Source organism: Syngnathus leptorhynchus, chromosome 10, assembly GCF_054491065.1.
Source record: "Syngnathus leptorhynchus isolate UIUO chromosome 10, UIUO_Slep, whole genome shotgun sequence".
Taxonomy (NCBI): Eukaryota; Metazoa; Chordata; class Actinopteri; order Syngnathiformes; family Syngnathidae; genus Syngnathus; species Syngnathus leptorhynchus.
In genome coordinates, this window is record NC_141204.1 from 750077 (window position 1) to 771226 (window position 21150).

The 21150-nt window shown below is 41.7% G+C and overlaps 1 protein-coding gene across 2 annotated transcripts; it reads right to left on the minus strand.

Annotated features, from left to right (window-relative positions):
- Positions 1–1815: 1815 nt before the first annotated feature.
- On the minus strand, positions 1816–21097 carry LOC147049768 (gamma-aminobutyric acid receptor subunit pi). 2 transcript variants are annotated; one of them, XM_085922234.1, is made up of 10 exons: positions 20937–21097; positions 16675–16767; positions 10253–10365; positions 9492–9559; positions 8135–8352; positions 6969–7051; positions 5301–5438; positions 5009–5161; positions 4399–4592; positions 1816–4241 (listed from the first exon to the last, which is right to left on the minus strand). In XM_085922234.1, the coding sequence occupies exons 1-10, from the start codon at positions 20966–20968 to the stop codon at positions 3885–3887; spliced, it is 1449 nt and encodes a 482-aa protein (XP_085778360.1). In that variant the 5' UTR covers positions 20969–21097; the 3' UTR covers positions 1816–3884. The 2 variants fall into 2 exon arrangements, with proteins under 2 accessions (XP_085778360.1, XP_085778361.1); XM_085922235.1 differs by lacking the exon at positions 20937–21097 and adding an exon at positions 17080–17803.
- Positions 21098–21150: the final 53 nt, after the last annotated feature.

The window sequence follows — 21150 nt, forward strand, 5'->3', positions numbered from 1 at the left end:
CTTTTTCCCCTGTGTTTTTATTTCTACCTACATATTGCCCATGTGCTCATTGTTGGCTCCCGTTTTGTATGTGCTGGTAAATTGTGAGAGCTACTTTGTATTCCGGACTCCCTATTGTGATGCAGAGGCTTCAGACTGAGCTATGACTCATCATGAATGCTCAGTGAGATCTCTGAGGTCAGACACAAAAGCGTGCAGGCAGGCAGGCAGGCAGGCAGAATGGCAGAGAGATGTACTGAGCACAATCTGCCAGGTGAGAGCCATTCAACTAAAATAACCTCTGACAGAATGGCACACAGATTTTTTTTTTTTAATGTGTGAGCGAAGGAACAGCCAAAAATATGGAGGAAGTGACGTTTGCATGATATGCGCCAAAATATGGCGACACCCGAGCTGTGCAAAAATATGGGAGGGACACTCAAGCTATACCTCTCCACAGGAACTGGAAACTCAGAGTCAAAATGAGTTAGAGAATAAACTAATGTGTCTCACTTAACCCCGTATTGATTACCGGATGAGTAAAAGTCTTGTCTTAGTATGTGTGCCAATTAAGCATGACCAAATTGATCTGAAGTGTCCACGTATTCTTTCTAAGTTTAAAGCTCCAGTCCACTGTTGCCTCTGAGTCACTTTTTCTCCAGTTTAGTAGATAAAGGAGATTTTGTGATGTCTGCAGCACAATGTTATCACACACGATGCCTTTTTAATAAACAGATTTGGACCATGCTTGCAATTTCAGCCCAATTATATTGTTGTCATGGGTGACAAGGTAGCTCACGGATCGCTCGGCTCTCAGTAGAGGCTAAACGCTGCCAGTCTAATGGGATCGCACAGACGGGCAGATATGGAAAAGTTAGCTGGGAATTTGTGTGTGGGCCAAAGACAAATTGGATAAGACTTTGGAGCACATCTGATAAGAATGTTGTGGCTTATTGTGTAACACAAGCCAACGTGACAGCTGTATGAGACCTTTGACTCCGTTTATGTGCAAGTTAGTTACTGGCACCCAGCTTATGGTTTACATCTTGCCACAATGTATTTCTTTTGTATTGGGCTTATCCCTACCCATCACAGGATCAAATTGAGACTTGAATGACAGACTTGACCTCTGGCCAACGCACGTCAGGTTTTGTGGCAGTTCAGAATCCAAAAGTTTGAGCTTTGACTTCATTATCCCATTAGCCTGAGGTTCCATGAATCAGAGTGGTACCACCCTCATTAATATTAATATTGTTGTGTTGGTTAACAAAGGGAAAATAATTCTTTATGCAGAGAGAGGGAGAGAGAGAGAGAAACAGAGAGAGAGAGAGAGAGAGAGAGAAACAGAGAGAGAGCATTTTGCATTTTGTGGCAAGCTTGCGTCTTGCTTCATGAATGTACATTCACTCAGAACATATTTGATGATTTTTATCATCAAAGTGAATGTGCCCCCTCCCCTGGTGACCCCCAGCTGTGTTTCATATTAGCACTGTCAAACAAGACTGCTGTATTGCCAATCAAAATGCTCGTATAGCTCCCCAGATGTGCAGCGCGTTACTTACTGCATGCTGCAGATGCACTGCGGCAGCTTTGAGCATTTAGGAAAGATGATTCCACGGCGTCATCTGCTGGTTGCTTAGAGCAGTACGTGCTTCTCAACCTGTTTGCAGCATTTGTGTTCAAATCACTCAAAAGTTCATTCTTTAACGAGTTGCACCGTTTGGGTTGAAGCATCCTGGTATGAGGGCAAACTGGGCTTTTAAGATCGTGACATTGAAATCAAGCCTACTGAATGAACTTATACGTTCCTGTTATATGAACATCCATTTCTTCCATACACACAAACTATTTTATTGCTCTTATCTATTTCTTTACAGTAAACATGCACAATGGCGGAATTTATTTACAAATGATACAGCAGAAGAATATGGAGATCATTGTCGAGCGACAGTAAAAATACAACCCTTTACACCAAGACGTCCCAGGTTGGTCGTCAACATCACCGTGAGGTATTATTTGACAAGTTCTAGAACGTGAAAGGAAAACGGGTTAGTCCATCACTGAGAAGTGTGTCCATTTTGAGCTGTGCTCCATCGTCATCTCCTGGCATTTTTTGCCTTTGAGAGGTCCTTGAAACTAAGTGAATGAGTTGCAGCTATAGAGCCATGCTAAAAGGAAAAAGGAAAAAAAAAAACACTTATCTAACCTTGTGTCATTTCTATTATCTATTATCATTCTATTATTCTCTGTAGTTTCTCTTCTGTCACTTTGGCTGGATATATAAGAATTAATTCCCCATCCTTTTCACAAGATAAGTGTCCATTGTAAGAGAAAGGTGCCGTATATATTGTGAAAGGATTCATGTGAATCATTTTAATCTCTCAGCGCTTGCCTGCTTCCACTGGACACAGCCCAGTCCAATATTGGAACACTTCTGAGAGTGAAGATGAGAAAAGAACCAAGAAGAGCTGACAGGTTGTTGTTGTTTTTTTTTCACACCATCATATCTAACCCAAGCAAAGTAGATGAACGTTTATAAATAAAGTTATAGGTTCTGATAGGCATGCACGGAGAACAAAGATTAGAAATGAAATTGTTAACGTTGTCATTAAAGAAGGAGGGCAGATCCCGTCCATTAAAAACAGCAAAACAATAGTTTCTCAAGGCAATGCATTCAGTTGGATGCAAAAGTCATGATTTGAAGAAACTTGCAACTCATCCCAGTAGTGAGAGCATGTTACAGCAGTACTCAACACAACAACAAATGAACATGCAGCTTTGTCCTGTTGTCACTGCAGACTAACGGCATGCCACTACTCTATTCACATTTGAAAATGCACTTGGAAATCTGATTATAATCTTTGGTTTCAATAATCAGCCACCAAAAACGATGCTCCCTCAACACAAAGACTGTAGAAGCAGATTGTACGTCATATCAAGGTTGTGCTATGTCATTCAAACACTCAGCCAAATCGAATTCAGCTACACTAAATTTGAACTGAATGTGTTGCTGAAATGTTCTTGTCCTCTTGCCTGCCCAGGGCATTCCATAGGAACTTGCTTTGTGGGGAATGACAAGATATTCAAACAATAAATAACAAGTTGGACTGAACCAAAACAGAAAGTCATTAAAGCCCTAATTTAGTCCCACAAGTGATAATATTAAAGTCAGACAAGCAGCCATGGATAGTTACTGGAGCTGATAAGGAAGTGTAGATGTCTTCATTTTGGATGCCTTTATTCCAGGGTGCTCTGCTGTCTAAGATAGAATGGTTTCCTCTCCAGTATTACAAAAGGTTTTTCTTTCAACGAGGTTGAGTCATGTGATTTATGAACGGTGCAGTCTACTGATTTGGTAGAGATGCAAACTATTAATAGCAAACGAAGCAAATGATGTCTTCATCTCCTGTCTTTCAGGTAGTATTGACTTTTTTGTGTACTAAAGACAAACGAATAAACACATTTAGTGCTATTTGCTCCCATACTGTGCAAGTTTTTCCAAAACACATCTGCTTTCTTTTTATTTCTGCCACTGTCCATCCGTTTGACCTAGTTTTATTCAAGATGTGAACCTTCAGGCAAAAAAAGGATCATCAAATATTATCGGGAAAAGTCCGGCAAAAAGCGGAATGTCCTTTCAGCCTTTCACAGCATCGACGGACATCAAATCGAAAATTGAATTAGCCACTAACCAACTTTTTCACGTCAACCTTTTCTGTGTATCGGACCTCACTTGTCAGCATTAAGTAGGCAAAAACAGAGGTGCTGAATTCAAGCACTCCTAAAAAAAAAAAAACATTCTCGTATTATTATCTTCATCATTATGTTGCTGCTTAGAAATAGTAAAAAGTCACCTCAGAACCACACCTAAGTCACACTTATTGTACGGACTTCCTGTCTAAATACTAAAAGTACAAATAATACGTCCAATAAAGAAGATTAACGAGAACAAATGACAAGGGGAAAGTGACTCTTGAGTAGTTGTCGATGTGGTGTGGATTTTCTATGTGACAACAGCTTATGAAACTGAGAAGTTTACGAAGGATGGCCAGAACAACCAGACAGCGGTTGGGGGGTTCTGGAGGGGAAGCCTCGGCCTTGGGCTCGCTGCCCGTGGGGCTGGATGGGTCGACCGCCAGCTCGGTGGAGGCGGGAGCGGCTGCCGGACCTGCGTCGGGTTCCTTGCGTCTCTTGGTCCTGCTGGAGATGGTGGTGACGATGCCGTTCATCTCGTCGTCAAAGTTATGCATTGGGTGGCCGTACTGTGAAGCAGATGTTAAATGGCAATGTTAGCTGCGCAAGGAAACTTGACTTCCTCTGAGGTTTGGAAGAAATAATAGATAGCATTTCCAGAGGAGAGAATCCAGAAAGGTTTTCCGGTCAGAGAGCAAAGACAGGATAATAAGAGGAGGATCTCACCATGAGCATGTGCGAGTCACACACGTAAGTGAGGGTGCAGAAATGAGCCACAGCGTACTCGATGAGGGCTCCAAAGATAAAGCTGAAGCAGATTCCCAAGTACACGTCAATGGCCTTGATGAAACAGTTGGCGTTGGGGAGCGAGGTGCGAGCTCCCATCATCAGAGTGGTCATGGTCAGGACTGTTGTCACTCCTGCCACGGAACACATCCGCAGCGCACCTTCTTTTTCATTTGTCATTTGAAACAATGAATTTGAAGAGGCATTCAAGCTAGCTCACTATGCTCAATTGCAAAGTACGCTAATGATCCAGAAAATTCACAATTGTGAAGATGTAGGCTGTGAAGAAAGACTAATCCGTCATTTGTAATAATAAAACAAACAATTGATTCGTTACAAATGAAAAAAAACATTGCTTACCACCTATTGTTTTCATTCCTATGGACGCCACTGTTAAATAATGTTTGTTTGCATTGTGACACTGTACATCATTTGAAGAGGTTACATTCATCTACCGTATGCTTATAATTAGGGAAATAAGGGTGGACTTTTTTCGTCCATAATTGAAGATCGGGATCTGAACGCTTGGTTCTTTGCGAGCGCAACATACCTATACAAATTCGAGCCGGGACAGAGGACAGGGATATCCAGAAGGAGACCCAAGAGAGGACCACCAACAGGCTTGATGGAACGTATGTCTCCAGGATGAAGTACAGGATGCTCCTCTTTAGCTCAAAATGGAAGACCAGCTTGGGGTAGTGACCTTTCAGACAAAACCATCGAGAAGCTCAAATGCTTACATTTTGGCAAGTCATGTGACAACAGTGCATGAAATGAAATGGACGGGCCGAAATGTCCTAAACGAATTTCTTTCCTCTTTTAGGTTTTGCTGCTCTGCTCACCAGTTTCATAGATAGCCTCTGACACAGAAGTGTAGTGGTCTTCCACTGTGTATTGAGCGAGTTGAAGAGTGTCTAGGCCGCTGACAGACTCATTTCCTCTGGTCCAGTAGAACATGACATCATTGATATTGTAACCCCCTATGGAACAAGAAACGGATGAAAGTCAAACGTTTTTTTTTTCAGGAACATTTGACAAAATGAAGAGATACGGGACTGGAAATTAATGAGTTTCCTTGAACAGAAATAAGCACACTAGGATATTGTCAAGTGGATGTGCACTTTCTGCATCAAACGATTCTCCTCACGTCACACAGACAGAATGTCACTAGAGCAAAATGCACCACTACTGAGGACACCTTAGGGAATTAACTATGCTCCACACACCATTAGGTCATTAAAGGATTACAAGATAGACTTGACATAAAATCCCACAAGGAATGTGTTAGCCTTGAGGGGGATACAACATTCAAATCATTCTGCTTTCATCACAACACCTGAAATGGATACATTGTGGAAGAACATCACAAAAACCTTTGAAATATTCTCAGCCACAGTGCAAATGGAATATTTTCACCGTAATAAAGTGAACACAGACCAATAAGAATTGTTGACAGAAATGCATCCGTCATGCAAAAATAGAACTCGTTTGATGGAACACTATGTTATTGTCAAGAACCTCATTGGTGTGCTTCACACATTTTTCACAAGAGGGTGCAAGAGATGGGGGGGGAAAAAAAGACTATAATGTTTTTCTACTTCACTTTTTAATTACTCGTCATCCCTCCATGTATTATTTAATGTATTATTGATACTCTAAATAATTGAGAAGAGAAGCCCTACATACTAAGAGCAAAAGTTCAAGATCTATTTCCCTGAGCATTATTGAAGAACCCGACTGCACAATGGATGTGCCTGAAATTTCAAATACAGGATCGAATGGTGACCAAATGTAACCATCATATCCGACATATCTGTTCAAACATTGCTACCAAATGTTTTAGCACAGAATGCCGGGCAGCCTCCGACAGTAGCGCCGTACTCTGCTGTCAAGTGACTTTTGGCATATTTTTAGGAGAAATGAATCTTTGACTACATCTTCACACTGGGAGATATGCAAAACAGAGGGGAATTAGGGCAAAATGAAAGTGAGAGGGAGATAGATGTCAGTAAAGGGAGCCAGAAGATCAAAGAGAAACTTGAAGCAAAAGTGGCAAAGGTGCAGGCAGATATTTAGCAGGGAATTATTGAGACAGCGGAGGAGGGAGCCATCATCCTTTCAGCGCCAACCTCGGGATGTCCTCGTGTCACTTAAGGGGGATTGCAGCCCCCTTCATTTTGGCATGATGGCTCGCTTGGCTTTTTGGCAGGGAGCAGAATGGGCTAAGCCTCCCTCCATGGCTGACTGTCATTTAAAAGGCAGCAGATCAGCAATGACAGCGGATCACCGAGGGTGGCAAAAAGCGCACAGGGGATTGTTTGTTTCTCAAATCAGAGTCTTGATTTGGCTCCAAAGATGCTCCTGCTGCCTTCCCGATACATAGAAAAGGATTTGTGGGAGAGGGGACAGATTTGACCAGTGGTCGTCAAGCTTTTTGAAATTTTGCGAGAGCTAAATTTCTGGTTGCTCTTCTTGAAACACTTGGCGAAAGAGAACGACGAGGTTCTTACAGCTCTCCAGTTGTAGTGTGCAGGTTTGCTTGTCCATGGGATACTTGGTCAAATCCATGTTACAGGCCACAGTGGTGGTAATTCTGCGGGATATAAAAGTTGCAATAAATTAGAGAATACCCGATGGCAATTTGATTTTTTTTTTTTTTCAATCAATTCAGATATACAGACAGTTTTTTTTTTCATTTGTGTTTGCAGTCTTTTTGGAGAGTATTGGTGGGCCTGTGTTTAATGATGTCATTAAATTGCTCACTTGTGTCTTTTCCCTTTGGCCGTAATGCCGCAAGTCGGACGAACAAGCTGATGGCACCATCAAACACGCATTACGTGAGAACGTGAAAAGTGATGCAAGATGCCGTTATATCATTATTTTGATATGAAGGCATTGCACAGCATGCAGCAGTAATTACTGCAATGAAGAGGCAAGTGTGCTTCTTGGAGATTCATGATTAGTTTTGTGTTATTGCTTTTTAGGCTCTGCACAAATCCTTCAACTGCCATGCAATTAATATCTGTTCATTCTAAACACATTTAAATCAACCTTAATTCTAATGGATATTTAAATCTTGATTTGTGAAAATGAAATCTCTCCTCTAAACCACTTGACTGTATATACATCTCAGTGCTTTCTCATGTTGTCCCCAAGGCGAGCACTGAAACATTTATGAAAGCCTCACATTTCTCATCTCATACCGTCTCCTTTCTCAGTCCCAATTCCTCCCGGTAGCCATTCCTCTTCTTATCCTGTTTCACTCTGACTAGCCGAAGTCTCCAAACAGCATCTCACTTAACATTTTGGTCTCAGTGGACCAAAAGAAATACATTGTTGGCAACACAACCGACTCCTCACAGTAGTATGCCTTCCAAAGAGATGTGGTCCTACAGACCAATTCAATTTGACCACAACAAGATCTTGGCGTTAATTTATTCTCTGTAAGTTGCAAAACTGCCGTTGACAAGAGTAGAGAGGTATCCCATGGGAATTTGTCTCTCTTTTGCCACTCGACAAATGTGCTTTGATCCATCGGTAGCGGTATTGACTCCCTGTTCTGCAATGATGTAGTGGAGCCATATGTCAATTTCTTCTCCATCGCCCTGACGACATTTCATGATTTAGTCAAACAGAGAACACACCCGACAACCGGCAGTTGAGCTCATGATCTGACCTCAGCGCATAAAGGACGGTCCCATTTGGAAAGATGCGAATCAATCTGTTCTCCACGGTGATGTCATGAAGAAAAGACTTCTTGGAGTCCACAATGAAAGTATCAGGGACCCAGAGGAGCTCCACAAGCCGTCCGTCAAGGCTGAGGCTCTTGTTGCCTTCAAACACCAATCGCTCGTCCGTCCAGCGCTGCCGAAGGAATATGGTGGCTGTGTAGTCCTACGAGATTGAGGTCAAAAGGTTAGAACAAAGCTAATGGACTATTTAACTGGCCATGTCCAAAATATGCTGACAGATAAGCAATGATTTTGCTAACTATGACATTCCTGTGTAGTTGGAGGGCGGGCGTTTGTGTTTTTTTTGCACCGTTGGATATTGGTGGCATCACGTCCCTGAGCTGTTCTACGCCTAAAGCAATTGAAATGCGCCACATCGCATCAAGCCAGCAAGTTAGCTTCTACGTTTGAGAGAACACAGCGGGATGGGTGCGTGTGTGTCAGGAATCGTGTGGCGATGCTGCGAGTCTTGTTCTTTTGATAGGCGCTAACGACCTTGGAGCTTCCGACTGCGTTTGTTCATTGGACATCAAAGGCGTGCTGCTAAGGTGAGTAAGCGAGAGCAAATGCTCAGGTAATTGTTTTCCATTGGTCAGTGAAACGGGATCATTTGCGTGGCTTCTGAAGGCCTTGACAGCAGGCAGGACAGCAAACCCGACGAGGTGTGACACATTGTCACATTTATTCTATTAATTGAAGGCTATGATGAGTCTGTTTCATTTTTAAAGGTCAGATAGACGGTGGCAACAGATGAATTGCATTACTGACATCTGGACGACAATTGATATTCCCATTGGATGGTTTGTGGAAATGTGCGTACGGCCATAAAAGTTGAAAGTAAGATCACGAAGATAATAAATACCCTGATTAAAATGGCCTTCAGAGAAATATTTGCTTTACTGCCTTCGTATAGACAAGCACTGTATGCATCTTCCACTGAAGTACACATCTGCTGTGTTGATTTGATCAAGTTTTTGCACCTATATCGTCCATTCAAAGATACTGAACATTGGCAGAAATGGAAGCACAAAAGCAAGCCAAACTTGCTCAGTGCAATGGAAGAAGTGCGGCATGCTGCAGAGACCAAAACATCTGTTTCATCCGGCTGATCTTGGAGGATTTCCCAAGTCGTGGACTGGCATGCTCTGTGTTTGTGACATTTGTTGGATGTACACCCAACTCTGAAAATAAATCTTGGAAGGACTTATAATAGACAGGAGTCCGACTAAATTAGTTCTGTCCTGGTTGGACATCACTGCGGTTCTTAGAACAGATACGATCACTTAAATTTAACAGTCTTACCATATTGATCTCTGAAATGGTGTCAATACTAGCAATGTCCAAGCTCATACCAACAGTCACAGGACCATCTAGAAAGACAAAAACAAAAACAAGAAGTAAATAATGGATACAGGGGGATTGTGGGATTACACAGTAGGTCATGTCATCAAGAGTTGAATCATGCATTGTGTTGAATAGTCAAGTGGTGATGAGGGAACACTCATAAGCCCTAATATTTAATGGCATCATCAACTATGCTTTCTTAACAGTTGCTGTAATGTGTTTGTTCATTATTCCTTGTCATAATCAAGTTTAATGAGGCTCTCTCAGAAAAAAATACAAACGACAGCCCAAATTTGATACAAATGAATAGCCATGCTGATGAAGAATCATTTGAGTCAATCTTCCTGTCAATCATATGTATCATACTGCACATTTTCTTCCATCTCCACAATGGAGGGTTAGTCAATGATGACTTAAGTCCACTTTTCAGCAAAAAGCAAACTGTTTTCATTGCCTTCTTCAGATTTTGACCTTGCCACAATCATACTGATACACTTGAAGCAAACTCATTTCGTTTGTTGAGTGTATTTGAGTCTTTGACTAAAATGACATTGAAATAAATGGTGAATGTCAACTTTTTTTTTCTCTGTGCCCCACAAATAATATTGAAGATTTTTGATATGACAAAAACTGTATGTATGTCCTTTGATGACTCTGATTGTCCACACAATCTCTCGCTGTGAAAAGGTCAGTGCTGCGTGTGGATGCAATTTGCTTACTGTCAAAGAAAGGCCTCAGGTACTTGTTATAGCCTTTCATCAGCTTTTGAATGGTTGGAGGCAAAATTTCACCTTCCTTCATTTCTGCATTGAGCATGGAGCTTTCTAGCAACCTGAGGAGGACGGAAAGAAAGCAAACTGGGAGAAAAGAACATCTGCACACACTCACATATTTACCAGGTAAATTCCCCGATACTGTGGCGTATCCATTTAGTTCTGGTGAGGGAGCACATGACATGAAATTGAGAGAAACGGGATTTTCCATTCAAAATAAACATGCAGCTTACATGAAAGGTTGTTTCATTATTTTGGAGTCACTTCTCATATTTAATGCTATCCGCACTTGCTTGCATTTTAATTGGTGGCGTTGAATATATTTTGCTACCTCCCCAAAGGCTCATTGGGAGTGTGGGAAGACAATTATATAGCTTGTAATTGTGATACGATTCGTCCCATTTACCCAATCTTTAGCTTAATTGTGTGTTTGTATAGAAAGTGGGAACTGGAGAATAGAGGAGCTCTTACATGTCATGATATAACACTGGAGGACTGGAGGAGGAGACTCATTCCCATCGCTGACTATTCCTCAACGGCAAAGTTTGTCAAAGCAAAAATAGGATGGCACCGGCGTAAGAAAATACACTGTTGAGAATTGGAGACAAGCCTCCTCGGAGAGCGCACACATCATTCTGTGGGGGACTTCCTCTATTTGACAATAGCACACACTTGATGAAGTCTCAACTGAGCTTTGTTTAACGCGGTCGTTTTCACGTGGGTGGATGAGAAGAAAACCAAATCCAGACTAAAATCTGTTCTAAAATATAGTCAATCTTGTTGTTGAGCTGCAGCTTTTCGCCTTCTTTATTGTTAACAAGGCAAACAATGTTATGCAGAGGTGTACTTAGAACAAATGTAGAGACAAATAACACTATTGTCTAGTTGAGCTGGAGTATTTTGGGTCCAGCATATGTTCTTCTTCCTAGGGATGAATCATTGAGAGGCACTGGTTTAATGCAACCAATTAAATATATGGCATATAAAAGAAATTGGAATATAAATGCAGTAGTGCAGTACAGTAGTCGGAAATTAAATGAACTACAGGGAGCGAATGATATGTCTTTTTTTTTTTTTTTTCTGTACCGAGTCATTTTACATCTGTGGCACCGTGCTAATGATGTTTCATGAGTCTACTGTGAGCAGTAACATTTTATATGCTAAGCTTTGCTGCTCAAACCTTGTCGGGTGAGTCAGAAAGGCTCCAGATTTGCAATGCACCATGTCAAAGACTTGGATAAATCCTTTATTAACATCAAATACCTACCTTTTAACAACGCATAACCACTCGATTATGGATAATTTGCAGATTTGGGAAGTCATAAAAATGCAATAAACAACACGTACGAATCTTGTGAAAATCTGTCTGGTGCTCGTCCACGTGGCATCCGAGTGGAAGCGGTGCCGGAGCTGACAAGCATGGTGGCAAATGAAAGTGAAGTTGAGCTTTCAGAGCACCTGACTGTGTCAAATAAGTGGAGACAGCTGGTAAGTTGCTCCCAGCACCCCGTTGCTATGCTATGCTGCACCAAGTCTCATTCACATGGCCTGCAGCCTGTTGTTTCACTAGGCAACAGTCTTGGATGCCAAAGCCGGTGACAGCGCTCTGCCTCTGGCCCGCCAAATTATCATTCACAATTATGCTTGCCAAGCGCAGGAGTGGATTCTTTGGCCAAACACACGCACACACAGAGACAGATATACTTTTCATTGAATTGATCTATTTTGGTGGATAAACATAAACAAAACTGCGTGCATCAAACCCCCTGAATCATTGTACAAATCAATTCATTGAACGCATCTTCATTAGTTTGATCGTTTTCCTTCGCAACTATAGGTGCTATTTATTTCCATTTGAATTCTATTTTTGAACTGCATTTGAAAGCAAAGTCTTGAGAGAGCACATTTTCCCTGGGTGGAATCTGACAGACCTGACACACCTGCCCACTGGGCTGCCTATCAAGAATAATAAGATGACACACTGAGTGCCCACAACAGAGCTCTGGGGGCTGATGCCATGCAGACACAAATCCTGACTTAAGACTCAGCGTAAAAGAAAGGAAGAAAAATAGCGGCGAGGATCCAGATTCCATGAGTACGACCGCTCGACATGATCAAAACTACACATCCCGTACAATAGCTGTGAGAACAGATGGTGCGAAATATGTCCAATGCTAGCTGTGGAAAAGATACTGCAGACATGCAGAAGGGTATTTTGTTGAGCTTCTTTCTACATGTTATATATATCTGAAGGAACAATACTCGGGCAGCAGCGGTAGCACCGGCACCCTTGCGATTGTGTACACGACAGATGGTATGGAAAACGGATTGATTCTTTTCTGTGTGACTCGTCGGTGCCGATCAATGAGAAGGAAACACAAATAATGGCAGCGCCGTTAATCAAGTAGCAACCAATCAATGTGCAAAAACACACACACAAGGACAAAAAAGGCACATTAAAGGGCTGCTCACCGCTTCCTCCTGAAGAACAATTCATTAACGTCTTGGTATTTATTTTTAATCGCTACATACTAAATGAGATCAATAGATTAGCTGAACAAGATCCCAATCTAATTGGAGTCTTATCTAAATCACTTGAAGAATGTATTTCCTCCTTGAAGGTCCTTGACCTCTACTGCCACGTGCAGAATGTGACGTTAGAAGCTGGAGTAACTTGCGACCACTGGACGGCCTTCAGCTCTCTATACATTCGGGGGCCTGAAAGCTACGTTGTATGAATCAGTTCAGACATAGTTACACAGAGGTGCCTTGGAATGAAGGTCTCACACCCTGTGGCAGAATTTGCCTTTTCAGATACAGTTTCATGACATAACCTCTGGAAAGACCTCCCGCCCCCCACACACTCTTCTTTCCCAATCTTCATTCAATTCAAAGGAAGCATCAGTCCAGGCGGCTCTTGCACATTTCATAACACATTAATTTAGATGAACGTAGCCCCTGCAGTGAAGTGAGTAATGCTCTCCATGGATTTCCTACTCCCCCCCCCCACCGTCTTTCCCTTCATGCGTCCTCCCACTCAGCGATATGCACGGGTCGTAGCGGCTTCCCACACTTCCTTCATTGATTCATGTCATTATCCCACTCCAGCATCCACAGCATGTCTTTTGTTGTACAGAAATCCCATGTGCATATGCACAGGGAGCCAATCCGTTTTTTTTTCTTTTTCTTTCTGCATTGTGAAGCATTTCATTGCTGGCAGGGATACAGTTCCGGCAAAGTTTGTTGTTACTCCTAAAACTCTGACTCACAAGGGATTCACTAATACATTTTCATGGGATTTTTTGAACACTAGATTTATTAAACCCGCGAGTCATATTACCATAATGTATGCATTTTCTTCCATACTTGTAACTGAATTAAAAACAAGGTTGGAAGACCTGCTTGTTGAATTAAAAGGAGTCATTGATCTAAAATGTCCTTAGTTCACATTGAAATGATTTATTTCAGAACAAAAACACATTTTTTAAAAATAGATTCATTCCTAGATGAAGCCGTTGAATTGTATTTCTTTTCTTTCTGTGTAGACATGTCATGCAACAAAAAAGTGTAGCATTGCTTTGTTTATTTGGATGGAGTACTATTTGAATACATTTCGCATATTTTACTACTCTACGAGCGGCTTCTTATTTCCCAGGTGTTGAACAATGAGGCTTTGGATGTGATGCAGGTAATTTATGAATTTTAACTCACCAGCTTCAAGATGCCAATAAACCAAATCTCATCACAGTGGACAATGAAAGTTGGTCCTCTTCGAACATTCATTGGCCATTGGCGCTTAGAGTGTGCACGCGTGGGAGTTTGATATATGCGGAGCGGTTGGAGATAGTCTAGAGGTGCAACTGAGAGCAAAAAGACAGCCGTGTGTGCAGCGTGAGGCCCCTCTCTCGATCTGTTGCTTGTTTGTTTAGCAGCTCCCGCCATTGTTAACAAAAGATGACAGGCGTCCCCAGGGGACAGCAATAATGGCTCCCCGCATCTCCCTAACACTTAACTGGTTCCCAAAGCTGCTTGGAGAATTTGTCTCATGTGATAGATAAGAAGATAGACTGTGAGAGATTCGGGACTAGAACCAGAGTTCAGGAAATTGTTCATAATTTGGACAATCAAAGTTCATCATTAAATTTAGCACATTTTTGCTTTGTGAACACGCTCATTCTGGGGCCAATGAACGAACGCTTTGGAATGGCAGTCCATGTTTTGTATCAAAATGGAACAAATATGAAGCTGTGCTCCGTATTTTCTTGCTAACGTGCATCCAGTCGTGCTTTTATGCTCATTTAATCGAACCAAACACTTCCAAAAGTGCATTTTTCTGTGTGGACAGTAAAATGGAGTGTCGTTTTGGTGCAATGCACCTTGACTAATGAAAATGGCCAGTCACATGTGACTTTCTTCGTCATAAACACGTGATGTTTTGATGAGTGTAATTCATTGCGTCTGCTATGGGATATTATAAGTAGTACTGGAGCCAGAAATTGCCCTACCCGGTCAGATGTTTATAGATCCAAACTCCTGCTCACCTTTTAACGTCGTTACTGGTCTGAGAGTACGCCACTGTGTGATAAATTGCTGTTGGTATCGTCTCCTGACTGGGCTCCATTCTGGTGCTTTGCTGGCTGTCCATAGTATCATCAAATATTGCTGTTTGACTCTTTCATGATATTTTATGGAAAAGGTGAAAAGAGAAAACCGCCAACTGACCATCCCTGGGATATTCCACTACATTTCAGAGCACCACTTCTATGCTCCTGTGTCCCCAATACCTGCTGAGGCACCAAGCCGCAATAGCAGGACTTCTGGAATGTGAACGGAATGCAAACCAGTCTTAAACTCAAAGATTGAAATGCTGCCACCTGTGTAGGAACTTGCTGAACTTCCTCTCAAAGCTTTCCATCAACTGGTCTGCTTTTGCACTCTTTTGCGCTGAGCAGATCACTTGTATTTCATTCCTAATGGCCCAAATAATGCTCTAGGACATTGGCTTTGGTCAGCCATCTTTGCGCGTGAGCAAATCAGCAAACTCTGCACTGACCTCCGATTGTAGCAGGCCATGGTGCAATGCGGATGATAGTCTCAACTCTTGTCATGATTTCAGAGGGGAATTTCTCCGAGGGCTGAAAACCGACTCGTGCAGTGGCAAGAAATCAGGTGAGGGTGGAGAAGGTTCTGGCACTGAACCAGTCATATGTCTCAGCTTAGCGTTCTGTAACTGGAGCTCCTTCAGTGGCAATTGACAGCACTTTTTTTCAAATCTAGTCTTTTAAATTCCGCATTTGCAGGATTGCGTTGAAAATGTCTTCACGCCATCTTCAACAAACTCTCTTTTTGACACTGCGCATTATCAAAGGCATCAGTGGACTTGCATCCACAGCTAGGGAAGGAAATGTTCCATGAAAAGTCTACCGATGTTGAATGTGTTGAATATATATGGCCAGTGGATTTAGGCATTTCGCTAAAATGTTAAGGATCTGCGTACACTGTGACTAAACTAACAACTGTAACAAAGAAAAAACAGGATGCAGTAAGGAGCATCCTTAGCAAAGCTATCTCTGGCAGCAATTGCATTAATTATGTATTTACCGCAAAACTAAGCTTGCATGCACGGTATCATTGAGCTCCAGGGTGCAATTAATGCTACAACTTTAAAAAAACTGCTGCTTTGGCCAAGATAATCAGTTCCATGAAAATACTTTGTAGTGTCAATTTTAATGAATTAATATGGGCCTTAGATCTTATTTAAGCTTTTAATAGCTGGATCGTGTCGAAAATGTTCTTTAATAAAGAGGCAATAGCACCGCAGGCCTTCAAATGGATTACGTTTTACCATGGTGCGCCTTCATTCCCATTTATTTTGTATTGTTAGCAATCTTTCAGGTTCCTCTGCCGTGAAGAAAACAAAATCCCCTTCCAGACCAACATTTTCTACCTATACCAGTTCATTCGGCAAACGAGAACACAAAAGAACCCTGTGGTTTGAAGCTTTTAATATCATGGAATAGAGAAACCGAGACTAATCACTTAGGAAGATTAAAATAACTCCCAACAGAGGGAAGATATTGTTCCAGATAGGGGACCGACAATTAAGACTGATGAATATGCCAAAGAGGGTTCGTTCTGCATTGCATCGGCAATGAATAGAATCGTCAAACCATAGATCCATCCATCCATCCATCGATTAGGTCACCAGGGTCAATTACTTCAACTGTAATAAGGTACGGCCTCAAAGAAAAGTCATTCCATCACTTTGAATGCCCTAGTGCACATGCAATAAAATACAGCCCGATGCCTTTCAAGCTAAGATCCCCAAATTCCAACGATTGTATTCCTTCTTTTGAAAGCAATTTTACCTGCTAATGAGGAGCATAGAGAACAAGGTCCCCGCAGATACAAATGGACCCATGGCTGCAGAGGAAGCGAAGAGGCTGAGTGGAGTCTGGGATCTGGAATAAAGAAAACAACAACAACACAGCAGATGATTGCATGGAAGTTACCATGACGCAAGACTTGATAGATTGTGTTGCCTTTCAAATGAATACTCTTTTCCGCATCTAAAAAAAACAATGATGCAAGAAAGTGTTTGTGCTTAACAACACACTTGAAGATCCCACAGCTACTTCAAACCAAATTCAGATGCCAGGCATCACAGTCTTGCCGATTGCTCAAAATACTGTCAAATATAGTCATTTAGCACTTGTGAAAGAAGGGAATGGCCTCTGGCTGTCTGATGACCTCAAAAAGCCAAAAGACCGTACCTTATACAGCGGTGAGATCCGATGGTGACGTGCCCTTGAGATATTCTCTATCCAGCATAATGACATCTTGTTAATGACTTTTCCTTGTGAAGACTGTGCGCTTCAAAGCCACAGCTAGATACTTGGTTGAAACGCAAAAACAAGCAGCACAGTTTCCACCAAAGTGGGGCTCTTTGTTTTTGTCATCTCTCAGAAGTCGAAGATGAAAGTCATCAGAAAGACTTGTGAGACTTGCACGTTCACCACTTGAACAGACTGCTGTCGAATGCAAATTCATTCACACGCTACTTCGTGTTGAATGGAAGGCAACTGCATGTACCATTAAACAAACAACCATTCATATCCAAAAACAAAGTCGAGTCTTCAATGAACAATATGTGCATGTTTTTGCAATGTGGGAAGAAATCAATGTTTTGGTGAATTGTGAAATAACTCAAGCAAGCTGCAAGTGCTCTCTGTTCTCTTGTGTAAAGTGTCAATTGCTCTCTTACTAATTTGATATAATATCATTTCTGTCATCATTCATGACAAGTGGGCTAATTATTATTGTGTCGAATCAAAATGAAACATTGACTTAAACTTGGAAAAACAAAGATCGATATTAGCGCCTGTTTTCCGACACGTTACAGAGCAAACTAGGAATCGAACCATAATTAATTTGGGGTTGCACAAGCAGTGACAGAGTGACCATGTGGAAAGCTGGATAATAGGGAGCAACACAGGTAGGAAAACAGAATGAAGAGGTCGGGCAACCGACAGGTAGCATACAGGTAGCAGACAGACAGGTAGCCAGCCGGACCAATGGCTTTGCGGGCTTTAAGTAACAGAGCAGGTGTCGTAATGAGCAGCTGGTGAGGGCAACCAAAACAGGACGGGAGGGGCAGGAGCAGAGAAAGAGAACTGTCCAAGGTTCTGATCTGTGCCAGCCACGGCTGAGAACAATTGACACCAATTTGAAGAAAGGGATGTTTTTTTTTTAAATCTGACTCATTAATCGACAGATCAATTATCAAAATATGATGCATTTCTGTTATATTTCTACTTGAGCTTGAAGTGAGCGAGGTATGTGCTCAACTGTGAGTGAGTTTCCCCAGAGGCTCAATTCCCCACACTGTAAATAGTCAAATAGTGCGGGAGAGAGTGACATTAGCTTTGGAGAAACCTTTACAAAGTCTGACACCAAGTTTCAAATCAATATTTGGCAAGATAGAATGAATTATCAGTCGCCTTGACTCAAAGATGAGAACGATACAAATCTGCATTTCACACCATGTGCACCATGTGTAAGAGATGACAAGCACAAATACAATGAAGTCTCTAACGAGCTGTATTTAATAAAATGATAACAATGAAACACCTCATCAGAAGAATTGATCCATCCATTTTCTATGCTGCTAGGGTACAAATAGATAAAGAACCTTTTCACATTCATGGTCCAGTCATATTATTTGAAGTTCAAGCATGGTAGATATGGCGTAACTGTTACATTTAATGTGACCCCGATAGTTTCAAAACAATCTAGCGACTGTGATGGTCGCCATGGGAACATGTTATGTGTGACAAACGACAAACCCGCCCGCATCTGCTCATTTTCAAGTATGCTGGTGTTCATCGCTCTTGTAGGTGCCTTCTTGTTTTTACTTTTTGTGTTGTTTTCTTGGATCTTTTCTAATATGTCTTGTCACCATGGGATAGTGGGAAACGCAATTCCGATCTCTTTGTGTGTCTTGGCATGTGTAAAAATTGACAATAACGCAGACTTTGACTTTGACTTTAAGAGTGGGAGTCTTCCAAAATGATGCACATCATCTGTGGGTATTTTGATTTAAAGCAGACTTGAAAAGGGCACAAAGAAATATAAAAATATATGTCAGGCAAAATTGAGTCACTCATATTTCTTTGTCATAGATAAATATATATATATATATGAGTCACATCTGGCCTCAAAATATTATACATCACTCACTTATTGTCATTTGCAAGTTCCAAATGAATCCCCGAGTGGGTTTGTTCACAAATGATGAAATAATGGCTGTGCTTCACCAATTTAGGATTCGACTGAAGCCACGCCACAATGCCAAATGCATGCACGCCATAATTAGTCTGGCAACCAACAAGCAAAGACGCAGACGATGAGAAATGAGATTAGCTGGTCTAATGAATTTCATGCAGGCATGATTCATGGGAGCAAAGAAGTGGAACGTGCCAGACTCAAATCCTATCGGACATATGTGGAGAATGGCTACATGAAATGTGCGTGGCATCAATCCCATAAAGACTGAATTCGATGTAAGGATGATGCATTGCTCTCACCCTTAATCAAAAGGGATTTTTTTTTTTTTAAAGCTTCTCAGCATCCCCATATCTAAGCTTTGGACACATTTCTTTGACACGTAATCCTTGAAAACGAAAGCCCCCCGGGGAGACCTTTTTCTCTGAAGAAGAATCTGGACACTTTGACATTTTTGAATTGGACAATAGCAGACAGATTTATGCCCCTTGTGATGTATGCAACTCTACTTCAAACAAACCTGCAGTGTCCCACATGATGATTTGACTGCATGCAAGTGTCCGAAAGTGAATGCGCCTGATGACATCACTAATGTGCTTGTTGTGATTCGGAGCTCCCCATTCATCATTTTACAAGTTTAGGTCGAGTTAACAGGCCGGTTAGGGGGATTATCTCGATGATTATCTAGTTATCAGATATGTCTTGAAGTCAAGAAAATGAATTGGCAGATAAAATAGATTTACAGCCTACCTACAGGCACTCACACATGAAGTGTATGCTTTGGGCAGCAATTTGAAATCAAATGAAAAGGAAAGAGACATTTTTTCAAGGTTTTTAAAATAGATTTTCATTGTTTTGCCTTTAAGTCTTGGTCTTTTCTTGGTTTTAGTGAGTTCTCTTGTCAGGCAATTATCGTCTAGTGTGCTCCCTGATCAAATCAATACATTGTAAAGTTATTTTGTGTTCATTTGTTACAAGCCTCCCTCCCTCCATCTAAAAGAAGGAAAACCAACAGCACTTGCAGCTCTGGAGTAGTGATGATAACACCTCCATTTGCCACACAACTCTATTTATGTAAATGACATTCCTCTAGCCTCCAGTGGCGCTTTGTAATGGTTGGCCTGCATTGTGAGATGTGAACACTGGCAGCTGGCACTTTAGAACCAAAAAACTCCAACAATTGAGTATGCCTTGCAATCTGGCTTTGGTCCATAGATAAAAGGCAATTTGAGTGTTAGCCTACAAATACTTTGTGAAATTAGAGGAGACCTTAGAGAGTGAGTGATTTCCCTGAATTATTTTCTACGTGTCATTGAACCTACTGACAGTATAGATCAACAAATCAATTTGCTTGTCTTCTTGTTTAAATTTCAATTTATTTCAGAGATCGCAGCATTGAGCACATTGAGGCTTCATCCCTGCATGACCTTCAACTTGTGTTAAAGGTTGCTTAATTCTAACCCTATCCCAGATTTGATTTCTCCTGAGTCCAATGCCAACAAAAACAAACATTGAAACAAAAACCCCTCAGCCCCCCGACATTTACATTTGACACCAACCAATGTTCATATACGAGAGAGAAATAATTCAAGCAATTAAAGCTGAGGCATACGCTCCTGATCACTATTTGAAGTTTTCAAAATCGCCCGCATCCTTCAAAGTTGCGTATCCTCAGCGGACTTCAGATGCCTGCCGATGCGCATCGGCGCGCTGAAGAGAAAAGCGGCGCACGAAAATAGACGGCTTGAAACATGAAGAAAAACAATGGCACCGAAATGAGAGCAGAAAATACGACACTCGAGAAGTTAGAGCACCAGTTTTACGCGGAGTAAAAGAGGAAATGTACCTGAAACTGCCCGTCGCTGCGATGTCACACATTAGCGCATCCTTGATGTTTGACTTGTGCCATCTGCAATGGCAGAGATCCCCTTCTTGTCTGCGTCCTTGCACTTGGAGTTGGACACCTGCTGCTCACGTAAGAGCGGCAGAACAACCGCTTGTGCTCATTCAGCAGATTGCCATATCACTGATGGGCTGGCTGGCTGGCTGGCTGGCTAACT